General features: G+C 49.2%; 1 protein-coding gene across 2 annotated transcripts in view; it reads left to right on the forward strand.

The window, feature by feature from the left end:
* Plcg2 (phospholipase C, gamma 2) overlaps nucleotides 1–24,421 on the forward strand; it is a 136,731-nt gene that overhangs the window by 86,475 nt on the left and 25,835 nt on the right. For both annotated transcript variants that reach the window (NM_017168.1, XM_087594329.1), the window contains 13 exon segments: nucleotides 1,237–1,405; nucleotides 2,595–2,699; nucleotides 4,642–4,731; nucleotides 5,179–5,354; nucleotides 5,454–5,654; nucleotides 7,325–7,444; nucleotides 11,623–11,803; nucleotides 13,435–13,506; nucleotides 16,188–16,297; nucleotides 19,140–19,236; nucleotides 20,565–20,631; nucleotides 22,189–22,346; nucleotides 23,745–23,847. In NM_017168.1, coding sequence (NP_058864.1) covers nucleotides 1,237–1,405; nucleotides 2,595–2,699; nucleotides 4,642–4,731; nucleotides 5,179–5,354; nucleotides 5,454–5,654; nucleotides 7,325–7,444; nucleotides 11,623–11,803; nucleotides 13,435–13,506; nucleotides 16,188–16,297; nucleotides 19,140–19,236; nucleotides 20,565–20,631; nucleotides 22,189–22,346; nucleotides 23,745–23,847 — 1,649 coding nt within the window.

Raw genomic sequence — 24,421 nt, forward strand, 5'->3', positions numbered from 1 at the left:
TCTATGTGCTTTGTGTGCTTGTGTTGGTATGTGCACACGAGTGCAGGCGCTAGAGTAGGCCAGAGGCATTGGTTCTCCTGCGGCTGGAGTTACAGGTGGCTGTGAGCTGCCTGAACTTGGTGCTGGGACTTGAACCGAGGTCCTTTGAAAGAGCAGTGTGGTGAGCTTTTTTTTTTCTGCTCAGCCATCTCTTTGGACTAGAACCCATGAGTTCTAGATGCTTTCTTCCAGTTTGAGTCCAGTGTAACCGGACTTCTGGCTACTTTATTCTGGCTTTTTTCTATCAACTTCTCCACCCCAAACCCTTCCAACCCCCCAACGCCAGGTAGGAGAGAAAGGAAGTTGGAGGGGAAAAGGAGCATCAATTTTGTTAGACTATTTCCTGCTGATTAGGGGTATTGAGTTCCTTGGGGCGAGTCCAGTCTTTGCCAGCAGGGTATCCGATTTCTTTTTTCCTGTCTCTTTGCTCATGGCCACTGACAAACTGAAGCAACCGCAACCAGCTTCAGCCTCTGCTTCTCTCGGGGTTCTGGCCTTTTAAAATACCCTCTCAAGAGTCCCCAGAATTCCAAGCATAAACTATCTTCTGCTGGCAGAATCACGCCCCTGGCAAAGCACGAGATGAATCAGTCAGCTGCTGTGGACAATCTGAAGCAGCCCTATATTCCACACATAGGATCGAAACAGAAACGTACTCCAATAACAATCCTACGTTTTTAAAGAAGCCAAGATTCTCATTGTAGTCCAGTTCTGTGAATGGTCAGCCTTTGTGGTTCTTTGCCATGATCCCTACATTCCTAACAGCCATGTGATGATTTTAGAGACTAAATGTCGTGAGGTGTGCTGAGCGCTAGGTGTCAGACATGGTCAGTAAATAGGACCAGATGTTTCTGAGGTGATTCCTGACTTGCTCGGATCAGGTGGAGGCCAGGGCTGAGGCAGTGATGCTGCAAGCATCTTTTCTCCTCAGGAAGCCTTTTAGTCAGAGTACAGGGCTCACACACATCCTTCCCTACATAGCCTCAGCCCCTCCTTCACTTTTCCTCCCTCTATCAGCCACAGAAACCCCGAGGGATCCTGTGCTCCCAGAGATGGTCAGTGCCTACTCAGACTTTGTTAGCTTCCTGTCGTGACAAAAACACAGTGCCTGAGAAATGGGTGTTTAGTGACCAGAGGCAACCGTGGAAGGTCCCTGCCTCCTGTCCCCCGGCTGACTCTGCCCTATGCCTCCTGCAGCTTTCCCGTGATTCTGTCTATCGAGGAGCACTGCAGTGTGGAGCAGCAACGTCACATGGCCAAGGTCTTCAAGGAAGTGTTAGGAGACCTGCTGTTGACGAAGCCCACGGAGGCCAGTGCTGACCAGCTGCCCTCACCCAGCCAGCTTCGTGAGAAGATCATTATCAAGGTAGGTATGTGTGTGGGGGCTACTGTCTACCAGGGGTTGTCATCATTAGGGGGTACGTGTCAGAGGTCTGGTGCCGCACTCCAGCTCTTGTCTTCCTTACCAGCTCTCTGATCTTGACAAGCTCTTGATCATTTAACCTCTGGGTGCCTCTGTGCCCCTCTGGTAAAAGGGATACTACAGAATCTAGTAACATTGTTACCTTGGGCCCCTCTGGTAAAAGGGATACTACAGAATCTAGTAACATTGTTACCTTGGTAGGAGGAGCTCTGGGTGGGTATGTGCAGAATGGTAACCTCATGCTAACAATTCTAGCTTAGGAGGATGATGGGTTCCAGCCGGCTTGGACTGGAGACTCTGTCCTAGTGAGACTCTGTCCTAGTGAGACTCTGTCTTAAAACGAAGCGAATGGAACCTGTAGCTGCTCATTCGTGGGCCTGCGAGTTGGTCTTGTGTGAATTGTGGGAGTTCCAGTGGCTCAGGCCCCATTCCTGCCCTTGGGATCTCTCAGAACATGTTGGATGTGATAGCTGCTTAACAGAGGTTTGACTGACGGTGGGATCTTGGGGCTGGTATTCTTGTTCTGTGGAGGTGACACGTGATTTTTATCTGCCTTTGGGGACACCAACATTTGCATACTCGTGTTGTTAGGATAAAAAGACCAGGTCAATAGTGAAATAAAGCAAGTACAAGTTTATGTTTCTCATGTACGGGAGAATGTGAAGTGATTTGGGAACTAAAGATCCTGATGCCCTACTCTATCTGCAGGGCAGGGATTTTTAGTAGGGTTTCCACAGATCCCCAGGAAGTGAGAGTTAGAATTTAGCATGGAGGAAGGGACCTAGGAGATTGGATGTGGAAATACTGCAGCTTATTAACCTATAAGCAACAGTAACATTTCACTGAGTCCCCACCTCCCGCAAAAGTACAACCCTCCTAAAGAATAAGAAACAGAAGTAGGGCTCCATCTGGATGGGCTAAAGACTGAGAGGCAAGGAGGGTGCCTCTTAGGGAGGAGATGTCTCCAAGCAGAGCTGAGATTATAGGGCATGATGAGCCAGCGAAGGTGGAGGTGGAGAGAGCAGGTGCATGCTGGGAGGCTGATGATGGGTGAATTCTTGTTGGTTCAGACTCAGAACTTGGGTCTTGAGCAAGGAGGGCTATGTGAACTTTCTCCCTTTCTCCCCTTCAGCATAAGAAGCTGGGCCCCCGAGGTGATGTCGATGTCAATGTGGAGGACAAGAAAGATGAGCACAAGACCCAGGGCGAGCTGTATATGTGGGACTCCATCGACCAGGTGGGTCCCTCGGCCCCTCACAGAGCTGTGGGTGCTGACTCTCAGCTGCCCTAGGCTTTCACCATAAAGTCTGGCACCGTCTCTGCCTTTGCCCCATTTTTGGAGCCATGCGATTTGTCTTTTTACCGCATTATAAGTTTGCAAATAATTTCATATGCAATACAATATGCACTTTATACAAAGACCAATGTCATACACCCTAGATTCATAACTCTCCCATGGTGCACCACAGCTGAGGGCTTCTTACCCCTTGCCCTGCCTTGACCGTGCAGAAACTTTTCCCAAATAGGAGCATCTGCTTATCAACTTTAACATCCAGGGCATCCACAGTGCTGTGACGCCATCGGCTCCTTGTGGATCTTTCTTTACCCCCCCATCCACCATGTTAGATGAACCCTTTTGGAGGGTTCAGTATGTGGCCGCTTGGCTCTGTTGCTTCTATGTCAGTTCACAGTGAGGCAGAGCATCCCAACAGGGAACCATGTGAACAAGCCAAGTGGCTCACCTCGTGGTGGATGGGAGGCAGAAAAGATAAGAGGTCAGTCCTTCAGAGGCACAGCCTCATCTTCAGCCAGGCCAGCTCCCAACAGTCTGTATTCACTTATGAACTTAGCAATGAATTGATTAACCCCTTCATGTCGTGGGTCAGTCCCAAAGCCCTATCAGTTGACAAGCAACCCTTTAATACATAGTCCTTATAGGAACAGGCTTTCGGTTAAGTTATAGCATTCATTAATGTCCTTTTCCCATCACATATATTAGCAGACGACTTGCTGTCTCCTTCCAATCTGGATTGGGCCACCCTAGGTAGTCCTCCTCCTTACCTCCTCTTCCTCCTCTTCCTCCTCCTCACCATCAGTATTATTATTAATTTATAATTATTTTATAATTAATTTATAAGTATTATTAATTATCATTTGTGGTGGAGAAAAGTTTTTCAAGCTTTAATGCTTCTCCCATACCTCCTGACACTCATATTCACTTGAGTTATCCAAAGTCCTGTCTGTTCTAGTACCCTATAAATACAAAATAGGTAAAAATTTAAGTAAACCTCAATAAAATGTCACACGTACACAGTAGAATCTGATTTAGCCTCTGTGAATGAAATTATAGCATTTACACATGGAGAATGGGATATTAAAAGAGAAATAAGAATGCTGGTGCTTTATCTCACATGTGGACCTATATTTTTAAGAATACTTAAAGACCTGGGGGCTGGAGAGTTGTCTGAGAGATTAATCACATTTGCTGCTTTTCTAGAGCATTTGAGTTCCGTGCCCAGCATCTTACAACCATCTACAGTTCTAGCTTCAGGGGATCTGGTGCCCTCTTCTGGCCTTCATAAATACTGCACTTATGCGCGCGCGCGCGCGCGCACACACACACACACACACACACACACACACACACACACACACACACACACACCACACACACCCTTTCCATATATATAACATTATAACATATATAATATATTATAACACTATATAATAACTTTTTAAAAAAATAATGAAATAAGAACATGCTGTTAGGTCAATTGGCTGAAAAGACCAAGAAAGGCTTACAAACCAGGTAAACAGGCTGGGGATGTAGCTTAGAGGTAGAACTCTTGCCTAACATGCACACGGCCCTGGAGTCAGTCTGCAGTACTGAAGAAAAGCTACTCATGAGGTTGCGTGGTCTAACCTGCTGCAGACTGTCAATGCAGCGGGGATTCTGTATCCGCCCTCATCTGCTCCCAGATGCACTCATTCAAATAGTCCCGAACAATACCAAGAATCCAGAAGTAGATGTTTTAAAAGCCGATCTTGTAAAAATCATTATAAATGTGAAAACTGGGGCGGGGCGGTCCCCAGTGAATGCTGGGGTGATGTCCCACAGGTCCCCAGAGTCAATAGGGCTGAGACCTTAAGGGGAGACTAATGCCAGCCTGGCTCTCTAGAAATGGACTCGCCACTACTGTGCTATTGCGGACGCCAAGCTGTCCTTCAGTGACGACATTGAACAGACTGTGGAAGAGGATCCGGTCCAGGTAGGTGGAGACCTGCCTGCCCTTGCCTGGTTTTGTCCTTGGAGAATCCCTACCCGGAGACTTAGTGTGTGGCTTCTCACATCTGGGCTGGCTTGAGCATCCTTGGCTCTAAGGAGATAGATATTGCTTCGGGTAGCAAAGCTTAACTAGCTCTTCCTGATTGGCTAGCTGGCCCTAGGGCTTAACCAGTAAGATTCTTTCCTGTTTCCTATGGGGTCTGACTGACCTTTGTCCAGGGCCAGCGTTCCCCAGGGGTAGGGCGGGGTGTGATGGACCCGCCCCTTGCCCTGCTACCCATCTTTGGGCTTTTTCTTGAGTAGAGCCCAGGGTGCGTTCAGGTTTCTGGTACTGGGGACTCCTGAATTTTAGGGCTTCTGGAAACGGCCATTAATGAGTTGTCAGGAGAGGGCAGAGGGTAATAAGCCCTTTCGGCTCCTTGTGGTTCAGGACACTCCCCCCACGGAGCTACATTTTGGGGAGAAATGGTTCCATAAGAAGGTGGAGAGCAGGACCAGTGCGGAGAAGCTGCTGCAGGAGTACTGTGCCGAGACGGGGGCCAAGGACGGCACCTTCCTGGTGCGGGAGAGCGAGACCTTCCCCAACGACTACACACTCTCCTTCTGGTAACACCCCTCCCTCCGAGGCTGCTGGGTGGGAGGTGGTGTGGTCAGGCTGCTGCCCTGCCTGGCTCTGACTGACATCCCTGTCCCTATTCCCAACAGGCGGTCTGGCCGGGTGCAGCACTGCCGAATCCGGTCTACCATGGAGGGTGGGGTCATGAAGTACTACCTGACTGACAACCTCACGTTCAACAGCATCTACGCCCTCATCCAGCACTACCGGGAGGCACACCTGCGCTGTGCGGAGTTCGAGCTGCGGCTCACAGACCCCGTGCCCAACCCCAACCCACATGAGTCCAAGCCGTAGGTCCTAGGATTGGGTGGGAGGTTGATGACCACATGGGCCACAGGAATACCTACCTGCCAGACTTTGACCCCATTCTCTCTTCTTTCTTGCTTGTTCTTTAATTTTATTTATTTATTTATTTATTTATTTATTTATTTATTTACTTACTTACTTACTTACTTACTTACTTATTTATTATGTGCGTAGGTCTGTGTGTGGTTTGTGAGTGTAGGTGCTGAGAAGCTAGAATTTTACAGTTGTGAGCTGTCCGACGCGGATCCTGGGAACTGGACAAGCGCAGTCTTCTTTTTAATATAAAAATTTATGAATATGACTGGTTTGGCCCGCATGCAGGTATTCTGCACTGTGTGTAGACATGATGCCCACAGAGGCCAGAAGAGGGTGTCAGATCCCCTGGAACTGGAATTGCAGGCCCTTAGGAGCCACCATGTGGGTGTCGGGAACAGTACCTGGATCGTAAGCGCCATTAGTGTTCTAACCTCTGAGCCATCTCTCCAGCTTCCACCCTTTTGCTTTGGTTTTTCCAGACAGGGTTTCTCTGTGTAGCCCTGGCTATCCTGGACCTCATTGGGTAGACCAGGTTGGCTTCAGATTCTGAGATCTGCCTTCCTCTGCCTCCTGAGGGGAGTGATGGGATTAAAGATGAGCCCCGCAGTTGTTTTTTTTTTTTTTTGTTTTGTTTTGTTTTCTTCTTCCTTTTTGTCACTTCCAGCTTCCACTTTTCTCTCCATGGTTTCTTCCCCCTTTCTTCTCTGACTGGGGCTTTGATCTCAGAGGTTGGTTTGGGTTTGCTGTGTCTGTGCTTGCCAAGGCTCCTTCTGTGATCAAAGGAGTCACAGTACAGTAACCACAGTAGTAATCACCACAGACAGTGATCACAAGGATGAGTTCCTTGTCCCTCTTTTGCCATCCCTGGCAAAGAGGTCAACATGTTCCAGAAATACCAGGATAATCTTAAAGCAGGTGCATCTAAGATTTTTGCTTCGGAGGAAGCTGAATAATTTCTAGTGACATTATTATTATTATTGTTATTATATGATGATTATGGTTACTATTACTGTTTCCTGTTTTCATACCAGTTACCTTTCCAAACTTGTCAGTTTGTATCTTTAGTAACCAACATCTTTCTGAACCTGAACTGTGTTCCCATACTCCTAGACACAGTGCTATAGCTCTCCACCCTTTGGGGCTGGGCAGGTGGGCAGAGATGAGACTCCCCTGAGTTTCACATAGACTTCCTCATACTCCTGGGGTCTTTGTAAAAGAAAAGTTGCCTTTCTTCTAGACATGGGGGTTTATTCCTATGATCCCAGCTACTCGGGAGGCATAGCTGCAGGCAGATCGAAAGTTCAAGGCCAGCCAGGGTTATATAGCATGTCTGGAAAAAAAATCTAGCAAGATCCAGTCTCAAACATGAAAAACAAAACAAAAAAATTAAGGCTGTAGCTTAATGGGAGGGCGCTTGCCTGGTGTGCATGTGACCCTAGATTAACCCTCAGTGCTGTAATAAAGAAAAAATCAATAGGAATTGTTGTCTTTGGAGGTGCACATGGTCAAGGAAGTCCCAGCATGGTTTCTACGGCCCCTGTATGTTGGTATTCTGTCTCCTGCCGGCTCTCCGTGTGGGAGGACTCTCACCCGTTTTGTTTTCCTCTCCTAATTGCAGGTGGTACTATGACAGGCTGAGCAGGGGGGAAGCAGAGGACATGTTGATGCGGATTCCCCGAGATGGAGCCTTCCTCATTCGGAAGCGGGAGGGGACCGACTCTTACGCCATCACCTTCAGGTAGGTGGGTGCCGTTTGTACTTGAGGGTAAGTGTCCCCCAGAGGAGACACAGAGAGGACACGAGTGCGGCCTGAGGAGAAGGGAGTTTCCAGTGGAAGCATTGATGCCTCTCCATGTCCTTGACCCCATTGTCAAGGGCAAGGACAACAATAAACAGAAATGTGTGTGTCCCAAGTACTAGGCACCCTCTGTCTAATTCTCTAAGGTCCTTTTGTTTAACTTCTAGCAACCCTAGGATTTAGGGGCAATGACCACCATCTTTGTGTTCTCTCGTTCAAGAAATCGTATTATTGTTGTATGAGGGTGTACATGTTCCATAGGGTCACGTGAGGGTTGGAGGAGTTTAGCGGAGTTGGTTTTGAGTTCCGCTTGTCACATGTTCTATGCATTGAACTCTGCTCGTTGGGCCTGTATGCCAGTTGCTTTGCCGCTCAGCCAGCTCACTTGATGATGATATAAGACCACCATTCTTTCCTTCCTTCCTTCCTTCCTTCCTTCCTTCCTTTCTTTCTTTCTTTCATTTTTTAAATATTTATTAATTTATTTTTATATGAGTACACTATATAGCCATCTGCAGACACACCAGAAGAGGGCATTGGATCCCATTACAGACGGTTGTGAGCCACCATGTGGTTGCTGGGACTTGAACTCTGGACCTCTGGAAGAGCAATCAGTGCTCTTAATCACTGAGTCATCTCTCCAACCCCCCAACCTTATTTTTAAGGCTGGAAATGAAGCACAGTACAGCTCAGTGGCTTCTTACAGCATGTGGGACTCGGGGCTGGGAATAGAACCCAGATATGGGCTCCTTCCCATGGCCCCCACTCCCTTTGCTGTCGCTTAGGTGTGCCAGATTTCAACCCCAGCACCACACCCCTCCCTCTCCTACAAGTATTCCCCTCCCTCACGTCGGGGGTTCTGCGAAGGCAGCAGCTTATATCTGTATAACTGTGTCTCCCACACTGGCGTGTCTGTGGTGGGCTGACCCAGTTATTCTAAGCGGGGAGATAGAAGTCCGGAGAGTTTAAGTGACGGTGCCAAGTACCTCACGACCTCGGAGTTGGCTGAGCTGGAGCTTCAGGGCACTTCCACAGCCTGTGCTGCTCTTTCCTGCATCTGCTCCTAGAAGAGGCTGGGGCCCAGTTGAGACCTGTGGAGGCCCTTGCCTCAGCCTGCCTGATTCGAAAGACCGAGTCACCTCACTTTGAAGTTCTTATTTGGGGGCAGGGCAGTCGCAGTTCAGGGTCCATGCTTCTGTAGAGTAGCTTCCGGATGTACGCAGCCGCCATGGGGTGACAATTTGCTGCTGCCCCTTTATTTTATAATTGGATACCTTGTTACCCTGCTCCCCTGTCATTGGGGTTTTCTTCCCTTCCTACACACCTACGCTGAGGTTTCTACTCAGTTACCTCCTGGAGGTCATTGTTACTGGCTTGCTGAGGACCTACTGTGTGCCAGCTCCAGTCAGAGAGTACTGTGTGCGTGGGCACCCCTGTTCCCAGTGGTGCCAGCTGGCAGGCCCTGGGCCTCTTTGGCATCTCTGCCGTTTGTTCTCTCTCCTTCAGAACACCCTGAGTGGTGCCCACTTAGCCTTGAAGGAAGTTGGTGTGTGTATCCACGGCTGTGCTGCGTGCACCAGACCCTGGGCAGGGGCAGGGATCCCCCTGTTGTAGTATTGTCAGTCAGGATGCTTTTGTCTGTCAGTGACTGGTCTCATCTGGGAGAAGCACAAAGGGTGAAGCACAAGTGGAGGACTTCAGGACCGAGTCTGGCGCTGTTATCTATTCAGTCATCTCCCCAAGGGATGCCAGAGGCACACTGCTGCCCCTCAGCTAGCCTCACCCTGGGCTCACAGGACAGGGGCTTTTATCTCACATCCATCTCTCTCTCTCTCTCTCTCTTTCTCTCTCTCTCTACCTACCACCTATCAATTATCCATCTATCTATCTATCTATCTATCTATCTATCTATCTATCTATCATCTACTTATCTATCATCTATACCTATCTATCATCTGTCAATCATCTATAATCTATCATCTATCATCTATCAATCATTTATAATCTATCATCTGTCATCTATCAATCATCTATCAATCATCTATAATCTATCTATCATCTGTCATCAATCATCTACCATCTATCAATCATCTATAATCTATCAATCATCTATCATCTATCTATTATCTATCAATCATCTATCATCTATCAATCTATCATCTATCAATCTATCTATCTGTCATCTATCTTTATATATCTATCCAACAATTTATTATTTATGTATCATCTATCATCCATCAATCACCTGTCTGTCTGTCTGTCTATCTATCTATCTATCTATCTATCTATCTATCTATCTATCTATCTATCTATCATGTATTTGCCTATCATCTATTTATCCATCCATCCATCCATTATTTTTTGAGATAGTCTCTCCCTATACAGCCCTGGCTGGCCTGAAACTCACAGAGATCTGCCTGCTCTGTCTGCCTCTGGATGTGGGAATCAAAGGCGTGCACCACCACACCTTTTTGATATCAGCCATTCTGACCTATGAGAGGGCTGGCTCTTGGTGGCTTCGGTTTCTATTTTTATCAAGGTTTAACAGTTTCCACTCACCGGTTGGCCATTTACACATCTTTTGATCAATGTCTGTTTAGAGACGTTGCCCGTTTTCTGTCAGATTTTTGTCATTGCTATTGCGATGCCGTCACTTGTGTTCCGTAAATCTTTGCTGGAACAGACTGTGATCTGTTTGCAAACATTCTCTCCAGTTCTGTTCTCTTCTTGAAGCCCATGACATCTTTGGCTATATGGAAGCTCTTTGGTTTGATGTAATCACACTTGTCTGTGTTTGCTTTTGAACTCATGGGAATCTCTGGCTAGCGTTAAAGGCATGCACCCCTCCCCCCAATCTCAGTTGTTGCATGGTAATTTCAAGTTGAGGAGTGCCACGTGTTTGATTTTACTTTTTGCTTAAAATTGCTTTGGCTTTCAGGGCTAATGCCACAGAAATATAATCAACCAGAACATGATATTTGTCCAAATTTGTAGTGTAGGGTTTTGGCTCATGTATGCATAGGTGGTGACTACTACCCAGTTACTTAATCTATTGCCACAGACCTCTGTCATTTCTTTCTGGTGAGTAACATGGGGAAGGCACTTGCTTTATAAATTATTAATTAATTAGTGTCTTTTGCTGGCATGTATGTCCGTATATCACACGAGCGCCTGGTGCCTGTGGAGGCCAGAGAGGGAGTTGTGAGCTGCCATGAAGGTGCTTGGAATTGAACCCAAGTCTTCTGCAAGAGCAGAAAGTGCTCTTAACAACAGAGCCACCTCCCCGGCCCAGACACTCTTGGTTTTAAAGTTAGGATCAGACTCAATTTTTCTTGCTCTTCTTAATCATTAAGGCTGAAGGATCTGGGGGCTGGAGAGATGGCTCAGTGGTTAAGAGCACTCACTGCTCTTCCTAGAGGGTCCTGAGTTCAATTCCCAGCAACCACATGGTGGCTCGCAACCATCAGTAACAGATTCCGGTGCATCTGAAGACAGCTACAGTGTACTTGTATACATTAAATAATTATTTTAAAAAAGGCTGAAGGATCTATTGTCTGTCCTGTTTGGAATCTTTTCTGCCTCTTGTTTCAAACAGATAAAAAAATTATCTCCTTTTTGAAAACAAAACAAAACAAACACCAGTTATTGTAACTCTGGCCACTGAAGGACCTCAGGACTGATTGGAGTTTTAGAGCAAGGACCAGAAAGCCCTTTGTGGCAGGGCCCACGGAGCAAACACTTTAGATTTCACAGACTGTGTAGACCCTGTTGCAGCTATGTAACCCTGCCATCTATAAGAGAAAATGACCGCAGCATAGACACAAACGAACAGAGGACATGTTTCAATAAAACTTTATTTAAAAAAAAAACACACCGGGGAGCAGGTTTGGCTTGTGGGTCGGGCTGAAGGAAAAGCTTGGTGCTGAGAGACTGTATATGGATTCTTTCAGATCTGAACTAAAAAGTCTTGTGCCTCATGCTCCATAGGAGGATCGGATTCTGTTCACTTCAGATCCCTGAGGATGGATAACAAGGTTGTGGCTGATTGGTGTAGTTGCTGGCATTCTTGGTTGTTAATACTCTGCTGTCCCTCTTCCCCCTCCCCTCCACTTGTTAAGGGCCAGGGGCAAGGTGAAACACTGCCGTATCAACCGGGACGGACGTCACTTTGTGCTGGGGACCTCTGCCTACTTTGAGAGCCTGGTGGAGCTCGTCAGCTACTATGAGAAGCACGCACTCTACCGCAAGATGAGGCTTCGCTACCCCGTGACCCCGGAGCTCCTGGAACGATATAATATGGTAGGCTAACTTCCTTGCTAGTCATGTCACGGTCTACATCTTTAGATACACAATGTGCATACATTTACATATATACTATATGTCTGGGAGGTTCCGGGGATGCAGAATTGGCCACACCCCACAAAGACTCTGTCCCCATGCTGCCCGTAGTGGAGGTTGGGAGAGGTAGGCAATGCGCTAGAAAAGAAACGCAGACCATGTCAGATGGTAATATATGCTAAAGAGAAAGGGCTGGGACGGCATAGGAGTGTATGAAGAGATGGGGCAGTGGCTTGCAGTCTTCAAAGGTTCTGGGAAGATCTTACTGAGGAGTGAGCCATGCAGATATCTGGAGGAGAAAGGACAGCCGAAGCAAAACCCTTGGGGTGGTATACAGGCATGAAATACACCGTGCTCAGCCAGAGTAATGCTAAATGAGGATGGGGCTGAGAGGAAGGTTCATGTAGGGTCTGGTGGGCCACGGTAAGGCACTGGCTCTTATCCTGTACATTGGAGGGTAGATTGACTCTGAGGGCGGGCTAGTGTTACCTGTCAACTCGACACAGCCTAGAATCAGCAGGAGGAAGTCTTAGTGAGAAACTTCCTAGCTCAAGTTGGCCCATGGTCATGTCTATGGCTGACTGTCTTGATTGTTCATTGATGTAGGAGGCCTAGCCCACCACGGGCAGCTCCATTCCCTAAGCGGTGAGTCCAGAACAGTATAAGGAAGGAGAAAGCTGGCTGAGATCAAATCAGAGAGAAGATATGTGTTTATTTTCTCTGTCCCAGCCTTCACTTCCTCATGATGACGGGCTATCATCCTTTCTTCTCTTGTTTTTGGTCAGGATGTTTTATCACAGCAACAGAAATGAGACTAGGACCTAGGACCCTGTGTTTCAACCACCTTCCAAGGAGTATGTCCAAATTCTTCCTTGAGAAAATTTAGGCCCTAGAGGAGAAAGCACAGTGTGCCAGAGTGAGGTGTTTTGGTCAGCATGGGCTCCTTTGGGGCACACAAATCTTCATAGCAAGAGGAGAAGACACTACAGTGGACAGGAGAGTGGTCAGGAGAGGCACTTTAACAGGACAAAAATGTGAGCCCAAACCCTGAAGTGAACAAATAGTTTCTGAGGAGATGAGGCAAAGCTGACAGCAGCGACTCTAGGTAGAGGGACAGGAAAGCTGGGGGACGGGCCAGGGGCCTTGGCAGTTGCTGCTGGCAAACATTTGCACATGTGTCCAGGAAAGGCCTCATTGATATGCCTGCCAGTCTTTTGAGCTGCTGATGTGCTATCTTTGAACAGGAGATGCTGGTACCCTCTGGGTCAGGGTAGCGTACCTACAATTTCCAGGTTGCTTCCAAATTTGGGGGAACGTTTTGAATCTTCTTGCTCTCTCTACATCTGAGCTACAATCCCATGCGGTTCCAACTCTTCTTTGCAAAGAACAAGAAAGCCCGAGGAAGTCTGCGGCCTGGCCGTGGGCATAGGCCATTCTAGGAGCATGGGGTGCCAGACTTCCTGTTTGGTTGGTGCTGGGGATGGAACCCAAGACCTTGCACATGGCAGGCAAACGCTTCTTCCATTGAACCACATTCCTCAAGCCCTTTCCATTGACCTTTCTTTGTCCTTCCTCTTTTTTCTTTCTTTCAGGAAAGAGACATCAACTCTCTCTATGACGTCAGCAGGATGTATGTGGACCCAAGTGAGATCAACCCTTCCATGGTATAGCATCAGTCCTACCCAGAAGAGTGAGAGGGGACCCTGCCCCACCACTGGTCTCCATTAGTTATAGCAGGGAATATTCTGGAACATCTGACTACAGCTAAAATTTCTTTTGACCACCTGGTGATGGGCAGGATACCGTGTGGTTTCATGGAGGTTAATAGAATTCCATCCGGATGGAACCGAGTCGTGCTCGAGTCCCGAGTTTCAGTGAACCACCTTTGGGCCACAAAGCTTCTAATTAAGAATCTTCCAAATTTCTTTTCCTGCTTGCCAACTGAGCCCGAGGCGCTTATGAATTATGTCTGGTTCGTTGACCTCCTCTCGGGGCCAGCGCTATCTCAGATTCCCACCCTGCCTCTGCCTCGTAGCTCCGTGTAGGTAAAGGTGGATTTTGCTTTTTGCCTCCAGCTCCGTCTCAAACTTAGTGGGGGAAGAACTAGAGCGAATTTTCTTTCTAGTACATAGGACTAGGGTGCGGCTCTCACTGGTGGGCTCTGCTGAGATCCGGGACTCCATTCCTTTCCTTTCCTTTCCTTTTTTTTTTTTTTAAACAAATTTCAAATCCTCAGTGGATGCAAACTCAGAGCAGGACCTGAAGGCTTCAGAGTGAGGAGGTGAGGAGCAGAGTGGCTAACCAGTATGGACAGCTTTTCAGAGGGAAGGCTGTGCTGTGCTGAGGCCCTGCCCAGATGTACAGGTTTGGAATATTGCTTCAGCAGTCCCCCGGAAGAGTGTTGAGCTGACCTCCATCTTCCTCACAGGGTTATGAACTGTTTGCTCTGAAGACCTCGTGTCTCTTTTCCTTCTAAACACAATTCCATGAATCAGGTCTACTGCCTCAAAAGAACGTCAGGCAGATGACATGGGAGAGTGGATGACGTCACAGCCCCCACCTCCCAGTACTGGAGATGGAACCCAGGACCTCCCGTATGCCCGGGAGGATCATGGAGCCCTGAGGTGCATTTCCAGTGGCACCCAACCCCTTCTTGACTCTTTTTGTTGGAGAGACAGGGTCTAGATCAGTTGTTCAGGGTGACCTGGGTAAGTTCACAGAACCGGAAGGATAACATTTAAGATAACATGTAGTAACATGTAAGGTGTGTTGAAGACAAGAGTCCAGTATGTTCTAAGCACTTAGCCTCAGTCAGATCATAATTCCCGGTGCCAGCTACACAAAGCAGGTACCATTTTACTGGAGAGGAAACCGAAGTTAATCAGGTGACTCCAGGCAGCCGGATTGGACGCCTGTCCTCTTGGCCTCACGGATACGCCCAGTTCCTACAAGGCCACACAGTGGCTGGCTCATTTCTCACTCGTCCCTGAAGGCCTTTCTTTGCTGCCCCAGAAAAGCAGCCTTTCTCTAACGCCATTCAGTAGCACTTCTCTGTGCCGTGACTGTGCCTGTGCCTCCCTTTCACCATGAGCCTGGCTCTGGCTCTCATATCCAGAATGCCCACGAGTAATCCTGCCAGTCTCTGGTTGGAGTTCTCCATGGCAGAAGTTTCTAGGGGCTGCATTACTCTTTATAGATTCTGATGGAGGATGGCATATACCTCGCAGTCATTGGCCCAGTTCTGGGCTCAGCGTCTTCCCATATGGTCGGCTCTGGGCCAGGTTCTTCATGTCTCTGTGCTCAGTTTTCTCATCTGTAAAATGGGCGTGACAGCACTACCTCCCTGTTAGGGTGGTTGTGAGGATTCAGGGAGCCACTGTCGGTTGAAAGGCTCAGGGCAGCTCACCATGTTGGTGGCAGATACCTAAGAAATGCAGGGCCATAGGCATTTTTACTGTTGTGTGGGTTATTTCACTGAATTTTCTCAGGAACCCTGGAAAATATCTAAAACTTTAATTACCATTTCAGTTGGGGAAATGGAGGTTTAGTGGGCTCCAGCTTACACAGAGGAATGGGCAGAGCCACAGTCACAACTCCCATGGCTGACTCGGTATCTAGTCTCCGGGAAGTGGTTTTCCCCGAGTCCTGTCTCCTTTGTCAGGGAAGACAGAGAAGCCAAAGATCTAAGCAGGCTTAGATAATTTTAGAGATTTCTCTATTAGTATTTCTTTGCTGTGCGGGTTCCCCCCCCCCTTTATGTGTTTACTATTATCAAGCAGCAGGCATCGAGAAAATTCAGGGCAAGTTTCACCCACATAAATCCTATCTTTCTTGCTGCTACTCATACAGAGCCCAGCTTTTTTTGTAGTTGTTTGATTTGGGGAGGGGTGGGAGACATTGAGACAGAGTCTCACTGTGTAGCTCAGGCAGGCTTAGAAATTCTATTCCCCCTGCCTTAGCGTCTTAAGCCCTGGAGTTATGGGTAGGCACCACTACATCTAGGTCCCCAGCACAACTAGAAAATAGTGTCTGAAATTCTAAACTTCTGGGAGAATCATTGAGGACAGCAGCTCTGTGTGTGTGTGGGGGGTTCTGATGTGGCGAGTGTGGCTTAATCTAAGAGGCTCTATTGAGAAATTAGCAATGTGGCGTCTTTCTCCTGGTTAAGCCAATCTCTTCCACTTCTGGTGGACTTTGCAGTTGGTTCCTATGCAATACCAACTCTCAGCAGCAGATGGCGCAGTGACCCCGGCCTCTGAGGTCTCTGGCTTCCTAATGAGAAGCTAACCTAACGGGTCCTGCTTCTGTCATCCACCTGCCCTTTTTCTTCCCATTTCCCCCAAAGCCTCAGAGGACTGTGAAAGCACTCTATGACTACAAAGCCAAGCGCAGCGATGAGCTGACCTTCTGCCGAGGTGCCCTCATCCACAACGTCTCCAAGGAGCCGGGAGGATGGTAAGGCTGGTTGGGGATGGGCCTCTTGGAGGTGAACTTGACTGGTGGTCTCTTGTGGTGACCCTAAGGGGCTGGGTGGGGCTCTGAGCCCTCTCATCTCACATTCCAGACTGGATTGGTGCTGATTTGCCATTGAGGCTTCCCAAGGTTGCAGTTACTGTGCAGGCTCAAGACTATCTGTGATTAAAAGTAATAATACAAAAAAAAAAAAAAACCAAAAAAAAAAAAAACAAAAAACAAAACAAAACAAAAAACCCCCCAAAACCCCCAAAAAACAAAAAACAACCCCCCCAAAAAACAACAAAACAAAAACCCTAAAAGAATTATGTGTACACGTGTGTGCCTACTTGTCTGTATATGCACACGTGTGTGCAGGCACCCAAAGGGTCCAGACGAGGGCATCAACACCCTGGGAATATAGTTACAGAGGGTCGTGAGCCACCGTGTGTGGGAGCTGGGAACTGAACCTGGGTCCTCTGCAACAGCAGCAAGTGCTTTTAACCACTGAGCCATCTCTCCTGCCTCCCAAATTCATTTAAAAAGAAATCAGAAGACCCTCCTAATTCCAAGCTAGTTTTCACCTTGCTCCCCGGCATCAAAGACATACGATGGCTAAGGGGACAAAGGAACCCAAAATTCTGTTCTAGTGAAAGACATGGGTATCAAATGTTCTGACTCCCGGTGACCTCAGCCCTGGCACACACACACAGCCACACAGGGCTTTTCACGGACCTGGTCTCAGAAGGCTAATTCTGGGCAGTAGCATCCTCCAATTGGCATTACCAAGGAGCCTCCCCTCTGGGTCTCTTGGTTTCAGGTGCTCCCTCCACATTATCCTGTCTCTTCATTAGGGAACTCCCAGGCACAGTCGGTGCCCAGGGGATGGAGTATGTGTAAACCCCAAGTCACACTGCTTTGTATCCTGGAGAAGACGCTGTCACATCTCATGCTTCCCCATGGCTCTAATGTGAACATCCCCCAAATTCTAACTCTTGTCTTGAGATGACTTGAGAGACAGGGTGAAGTCATCTGGCAAGGGGCGGGGGTAAATGACAGCTGCTACTCTTCTTTCTCTCTCTGATGGCAAGATGGCCACCTCGCTGACTGCTTGTATCAGACTCCCCCCATCCCCCAAAACTAAATAGGGGCAGCCAATAGTTTTTGTCCCTGTAGAAACACGTTTGAGAGTGAAAGCAAGGTGGATATGAATAATTACATTGTCAGTAACAGTTATCAAGTTCTTGGTCCTGAAATCCAGGCAGCGCCCGAGTCTATGTTGATCCATAGAAAGGAAGGTGGTGTGGAGGATGCAGGAAGGGCTGGCACTGGGCAGCCACACTGTGTCTGTTTAGACAGTGGTGGGCACAGGTGCCAGGGAGGCTCAGAGGAACAGCCGCAAAGGCTCCCTGGAGGAGAAGGTACAGTTGAGTCCTAGGTAAGGTAGTAGGCTTGGCTAGCGGGCTAGCAGCCTGTTTGTGACCCGGCAGCTAGGCAGTGCAGCGGGAGTAGTTTTGGGTCATGGAGCATCCCTGGGCTGAGACCCAGCGGGGCTGTGATGCCAGGCTTCTGAGGCTGCTGGATCATGTGAGATTAGGAAAGTTGCTATGTGGTTCTGGCTAGAGGTACTTTGAAATGAGCCTTCTGGCTGCAGAAAGGGGCCCAGTGAGTGGCCTTGAAAGCGTGAGACCCTGCGACCAGGAATGGACTTGGGGAAGTATAGACGTGTCCAGAGTGATCACAGCACACCTATTACAGATTATGCCATATGCTGCTGGTGCTGTAATGAGGGGTTGGGTGTGCCATTTTACCCGAGCGATGACAAGAACACTATGTTGGTGTGCTGGGAATAGAACCCGGGGCCCGTGCTTGACGGCTCAGCACCCTCTTGGTCTCTCACTGGCAGATTCTAGGCAAGTGTCTGCTACTGAACTGCATGCTAAGCCAAGGATAGACACCGTCATACGCCGGCTGTACACCAGATGCTGTTCGAAGCATTTGACATACAGTGACCTAGAAAGTCCTAATAAAACCTGAGGCAGCTCCAGCATTACCCCATTTTACAGATGGGGAGCCTGAGGTACAGAGCACCAGTGTAGTCACTGAAGAAGCTGGAATTTCTTTTAAAGAAGTACCTGGACTTATTACTTTTACATTAGGAGTAAACATACGTGTCTGTGTTTGAACTCCTCCTGCCTCAGCATCCCAGCCCAAGTTGTGGGTAGACACCATTACATCCAGGACCTCAGCTACTCTTAAAAGACTGTCAAAGGTGTGTAGGCAGCTAACTAGGAGACCACCAGCCTATGGAGAGACAGTGACTAGGTCCCTAGCATGACTTGGAAATAGTGTCTGAACTTTTGGAGGAATCATTGAGGAGAGCAGCTCTTTGGGGAAGGGCTTCTGAGGTGTTGAGTATGGACTAACCTAAGAGCTTGTGTTGAGAGACCAGCAGTGTTGTGTTCAGTGGGTATGTGCCTTAGAGTGTAGTACCCACAGAGGCCAGAAGAGGGCAGAAGATCCCCTGGAGCTGGAGTTGGTATGTCTCTCCAGCCCCAAGGAACTAAGATTTCACCACAGGTCATTTGACTCTAGAACTACAGCCTTCCCACAAACGGGGTGGGCACCCTCCGAGAGGCCCTTGGTCCCTCTTAAAGCCCTGAAAACTTGGGAGTTTGCATAGTGTTGCCAACACCAGAGAGGACCGAGTCCTTGATCATCTGACCACAAGTGTTTTTAAATGGCATATGCTTCCTTCGAAATGCAGACCGCGATAGCCCCCTCAGGTCACTTGAGTGCTCAGACCTGAGCCGGCTACACCCTCAATGTCCGTGGTTCTCTGCAGGTGGAAAGGGGACTATGGGACCCGGATCCAGCAGTATTTCCCATCTAACTACGTTGAAGATATCTCGGCAGGCGATGCTGAGGAGATGGAAAAGCAGGTGCGTCTCCATCATGTGTGGCCCAGGCTTTGGAGGAGTCCCCTGACCTGTCTCTGGGTGGTGGGGGTGGACGACCTTTGACACGTACTTGTTGGGGTCACCACAGAGCTTGACACTGGAGCGGGCAGGGTGATGCAAAAATTGGGACCGGCCCCAAGTTGCTGTGGGTAAAAGTCTTTGTGATGAGCCGGCTGTGTTTTAATCAGGCGGCGCTGGGCTGAGGCTTTGAAAGCACAGAATTCCCACTGGAGTGAAAGTGGCCAGACGGGGAATTTGTCCTCTGCTCAAAGCAATGTGCAAATGAAACACATTCAGTTTAGAGAGGCAGACATGCAGAACGTGCTTAGCATGAGCAAGGAACAGGGAAGCTGGAAGGTGAGACAGGGCCTTCTGGTGACTTTGCGAGCCAGACCTTGGTACCTAGCCACCGTGTGCTCTTGGAGAGGGAAATGGCCACTTGAGTTCATCAGCTTGTGCCAGGGAAGAATCTGTAGTTCCTACATCCCTTTAAGAGCCCTATCTCTGGTGGGGAGGTGGCTCTAAGGGCGGCAAGGCAACTGGGGAGGGCTTCCCATGGCAAGTAGTGTTTGAGTCTTAAAAGTGAAGCTGGTGTTTTTGTTTTTGTTTTTGTTTGTTTGTTGTTGCTTTTTAAACCAAGAGATAGGCACAGGGTTGACACAGCCTAAGCCAGGGTGTGGCGATTGGAAGGCCTTTGTCCCCAGGAGGCTGGGGCAGGGACAGGACTCTTCACTGCCTCTGTATGTCAGCATCTGCATGACGTCATCGAAAGCCTGGTAGAGAAGGTTGGGACAGCATAGCAATAGCAGCCTTCCCATCTCGGCTGGACCCCAGGACGCTTCACATGTGCAGCAGGGTTATAATGGCTGCCGAGGTTGGCCTGACGAGGTTGGAAAGCCTCAGACACCAGATGTCAGGTCACAGCTAGAGTTTTCCTCGGGGAAAGCCACGGGGAGCCACGGAAGGCCCTTGAACTGCGGGAACCGCAGGCCAAGCGGCCTCATTTCACACGCACCTCAGACGAGGTCTCCGTAACGGGGTTTGAAATTGGTTTTGGAACTCACGAGGTGTGTTCTTTGTGGACTGGAAAACGCAGCGCAGAGACCGTGGGTGCCTGCGTGCTGCCAGGGTTCCTCCACCCCCCTCCCCCCGTGCCTTGGTAGAAGCGCCCTCCCCGTGGATGTTGTAATGAAAATGCATTTTAAGCAACTCCACAGGTAGTGGTGGCGCTAAACGGCACGTCTAGAAACTGGCTCTCGCTTTATTATTTTGCTTATGACTACTGAGAATTGGGTCTTGTTTCTTCACAGATTATTGAAGACAACCCCCTCGGGTCTCTCTGCAGAGGCATATTGGATCTTAATACCTACAATGTGGGTATGTGTGCTGCTTTCTTAGCTTGACTCCAGCCCGCATCCACCCCGCCCCGCCAAGCCTGGCTTCAGGAGTATCCCTGGCAGGGAGGCAGCTGGCATGAGCCCTGTGCCTCCCAGACTTAGATGAGGCAGGGGCTGAGACCAAATGCACGTGGACCTATAGGTCCCCGATGGTGACGCCTGTTGCTACCGTCTGCTAAGGCAGGACTGCCTGCTAAGGGGTGCCCGTGACTTAGCTGTTGTCATGCTGTCGATCAGCATCTGCCCCTGTGTCTGCCTTTCAGAGAGCTGGGGTGTTGATTGGTCAGGCTGTGGTGGAGCTGCTAAGCTCCTGAGGCTTCAAGCCTGTCTCTCCTCACTAGATCTTAGCTCCTGTCCTGCCCTGGTCAGCGCGTGTGGCACCAGGGATGTGACGGAGCATCCTGTGTAGTGATAGCCATGATTTGCACAGAGCTCTCTGTGTTCAGGGCCTGCCCACATCGAAGTGGGTACGTACATGGCAGCTTCCTGGGCTGTAGCTTCCTGTTGGCAGCTGTGGGTCCAAGCATAAAGCCCAAGCTCCCTTCATGGGGGCTCACTAATTCTTGAGCTGAGTCCCCTCTCCCAGGGAGGTCCGAGCATGGTCCCCTTGGTTTCCCATGATAACGATTCCATGACCCCCGCTCCCACCCCTTTCATTCTGTCCCTGTTTTCTTCTTCCTTTCCCTTCCTGTGACTCTGGTAGGGAAGGTGGAAGGTTTTTGCACCACCACATGAGAAAAGCGGTAAGTCCCTGGCAATTCCTTGGATATACTGGGACTGGTGGAGTCAATTCTCAGCTTCGTAGCTGATGGCCTGGGTTGCCCCCTCCCTGTATTGTCCTGTTAGAGGACTAGGGATGTCACTTGGCAGTAGGGACTTGTCATCAGGGTGGGGCTGCCCTTCAGCTCCGCCAGTGTGACTTTCCAAATGTTGCCGTGGTCACCTTGAGCCTTGGTCTTGTCTCCTGTAGGATGAGTGTCACGGTGTCCCCACGAGGTTTGCTAAAGGATAAAAACCACCCATGTAGTCATTTCTGGGGACATCACCTCAGAGCTCAGAAAGCACAGCCACTAGTAATGGGCAGATCAGGGTAACCTTCATGTTCTTCTCTATGATTATCTTCCTTCCTTTCTCGCCATCCGCCAGTCAGCCTTCCTGAACTTTCTCCATCCTCATAGGTTGCTTCCTCAGTCTGGGTTTCCACACCCCACTGTCTTTCTCTTCTAGGGACATTGTTCCTTGGATTTAAGGTTTATCTTAGGTCTAGAGATAGTTGGTACAGCTTCAAAAATTACGTTTCTAAATGATGTAACGTTCACAGGGACAGGAGCTTTTGACATCTCTTTTCAGAGGATAACACTCAGCCCAGTACAAAGCTTTACCTATAACTTGTACAAAAAGGTTCAGACGCTGCCTGCCAGAGGGCAGACGTTCCCATCAGCATGTGACTGTAGCTGTGGCTGTTTAGGTAGGGGCAACTAGTGTGAGGTGTAGTCTCTGTGGCCACCTCAGGACTTCCCTTACCCTCTGTCTACAGTGAAGGCCCCCCAGGGGAAAAACCAGAAAGCCTTCGTCTTTATCCTGGAGCCTAAGAAACAGGGGGACCCTCCTGTGGAGTTCGCGACTGACCGTGTGGAGGAACTGTTTGAGTGGTTTCAGAGTATACGAGAGATCACTTGGAAGATCGACACCAAGGTGGGTCTAAGCGTACTGGGGAGCGAGGTGCCTACCTGTCCCAGCCCATGCTGCCCGGGTGAGGCCAGGCACAGGCCATTGCTGTGTTTCATAGGGCCCTTCTGCATTCTAAACCCCGGGGCTGGATACAGCGGGTATTTTAGAGGTATCAGCTGGAATCTGGTGGCCAGTGATGACAGAGTTCTAACGTGGGATGGGCAGGGTAAGAGGGGGCTAGACTTTGGGTTACAAATCTGGTCTTGACATTGTCTGGCTGTGTAGCTCAGAGTTGGAGGTGATCTGTCTCTCGGGGTGTATGGACCAACCTAGATAATATCCCTGAAGCACTCAGGGTAGGACGCTGGAAGCCAGAGACCTCCTAGATGCTGACGGTCTTGTGAAAACCTCCCGTTAGCCACTGCCCTGGCCAACGGAAGGTGGCTGAGTCTGGAGCAGTGTGAGAGGGTAGCTCTGTGTGAGAAAATGAGAAGTTAATCCTTATCTGGTAGCACCGTACAGTGTGTGTGGAGTGGCGTACTCCCTCCCCTGGTCCATGTATGTGGTCTGGGCCCTGAGGAGACAGCTGTCTGCACTGGGCTTTGCAAGGGTGAGCTGAGGCAAGGAGGAGGCTGCATACATTCAAAGGTATAGAGAAAGGAGGCTGCTATGGGGTCCACGCGGGTTTAAGAGTACTGAGTCCTGTGGACCACCATAGTGTGGCTTTAGGGGAGGGGATTAGACAGGAGGCAGGGGCATAACGGGATGACAGAATCTCCCTCTTCTGCTGTCAGGGTCTCCACTCCCTCAGATTGACCTTGAACTCCCAAATTCCCCAGCCTCAGCCAGCCAAGGGCTGGGATTAAAGCCACATTCCTCTGCTTGTGGGTCCTCGTTTACTGTTTATTATCTGCGTGCATGTGCGCACACTTGTACATACATGGAGGCCAGAGAAGGGTGTTAGATACCATCTTCTATCACTCCTTCCCTTATTCCTTTGAGGCAGGCTGTCTCCCTCAACCTAGAACTTAGCTTGTGGGGTCAGGCTGGCAACCTAAAAGCCCTAGCAATCCCCCTGCCTCTTCCCCACTGCCATGTTGGAGTTGCAGGCCTGAAGGGCCGCATCTGGCTTACGTGGGTGCTGGAAGCTGAACTCAGATACTCAGACGGTGGTAGGGTGAGCTGCGTTAACCACTGGGCCATCTCCCCAACTCATGCCTGTGTGACTTTAGAGAGCGGTGCCGTCCTAGACAGCATGGTGGAGAGTCTTCAGAGGAGAAGCGGGTATTGTCTTCAGGACAGGAAAAACGCCCAACCCTGCATGCTCAGGGTGGTGGGGAGAGCCGTCCAGGTGAGCTGGAAGGTGGTGTGGATGCTGCCTCAGCGCTGTAGCCTCAATGCTGTAACATTTCTTCTCCACAGGAGAACAACATGAAGTACTGGGAGAGGAATCAGTCCATTGCTATTGAGCTCTCTGACTTGGTTGTGTACTGCAAGCCGACTAGCAAAACCAAGGACCATTTGGGTAAGTGTTCTGGAAGACCGTTCCTGGGAAGCTCTGGTGTCCACTGAGTCACGTGCTGTCAGTACAGTGCATGGAGCATTGATCCAGGTAGAAACCCTTTCGGTATCCCATAGCCAAGATGTCAGTGGTTCTAAGTAAGAAACCATAAAACGCCAAGAAGGAAAGGCTATGGGGAAGATCGGGTCCCTTTTGATCCTCTCTGTAGCACTGGGTACCACCAAGGGTAGGAGGTACCAATTAAGGTGTGACCGTCGTGCCCCTTAGGTATCTTGTGTGTGTTGGTTACTTCCCCCATGGTCATGCCAAGAGACCAGTCTGATCCAGACAGCTCCTTACCGAGACTCTCGTCTATGTGATTCTAGGTCTTGTCAAGTTGACAATTAGACCTACCCATCATGGTGGGTGTTGGGTACGTAGGCCAGAGCCTTGTTTGAGATAGGCTCTGTCGCCTTGGACTCAGCAAGCAGGCGAGGCTGACCAGTGAGTTCTGGGGAATCCTCCTCCAAGCCTGCATACTGGAACTACAAGTGCACAATGCCACACCTGGCTTTTTTTTGTTGTTGTTGTTGTTGTT

This window comes from Rattus norvegicus, chromosome 19 (assembly GCF_021556685.1).
Source record: "Rattus norvegicus strain SHRSP/BbbUtx chromosome 19, alternate assembly SHRSP_T2T, whole genome shotgun sequence".
Lineage (NCBI taxonomy): Eukaryota > Metazoa > Chordata > Mammalia > Rodentia > Muridae > Rattus > Rattus norvegicus.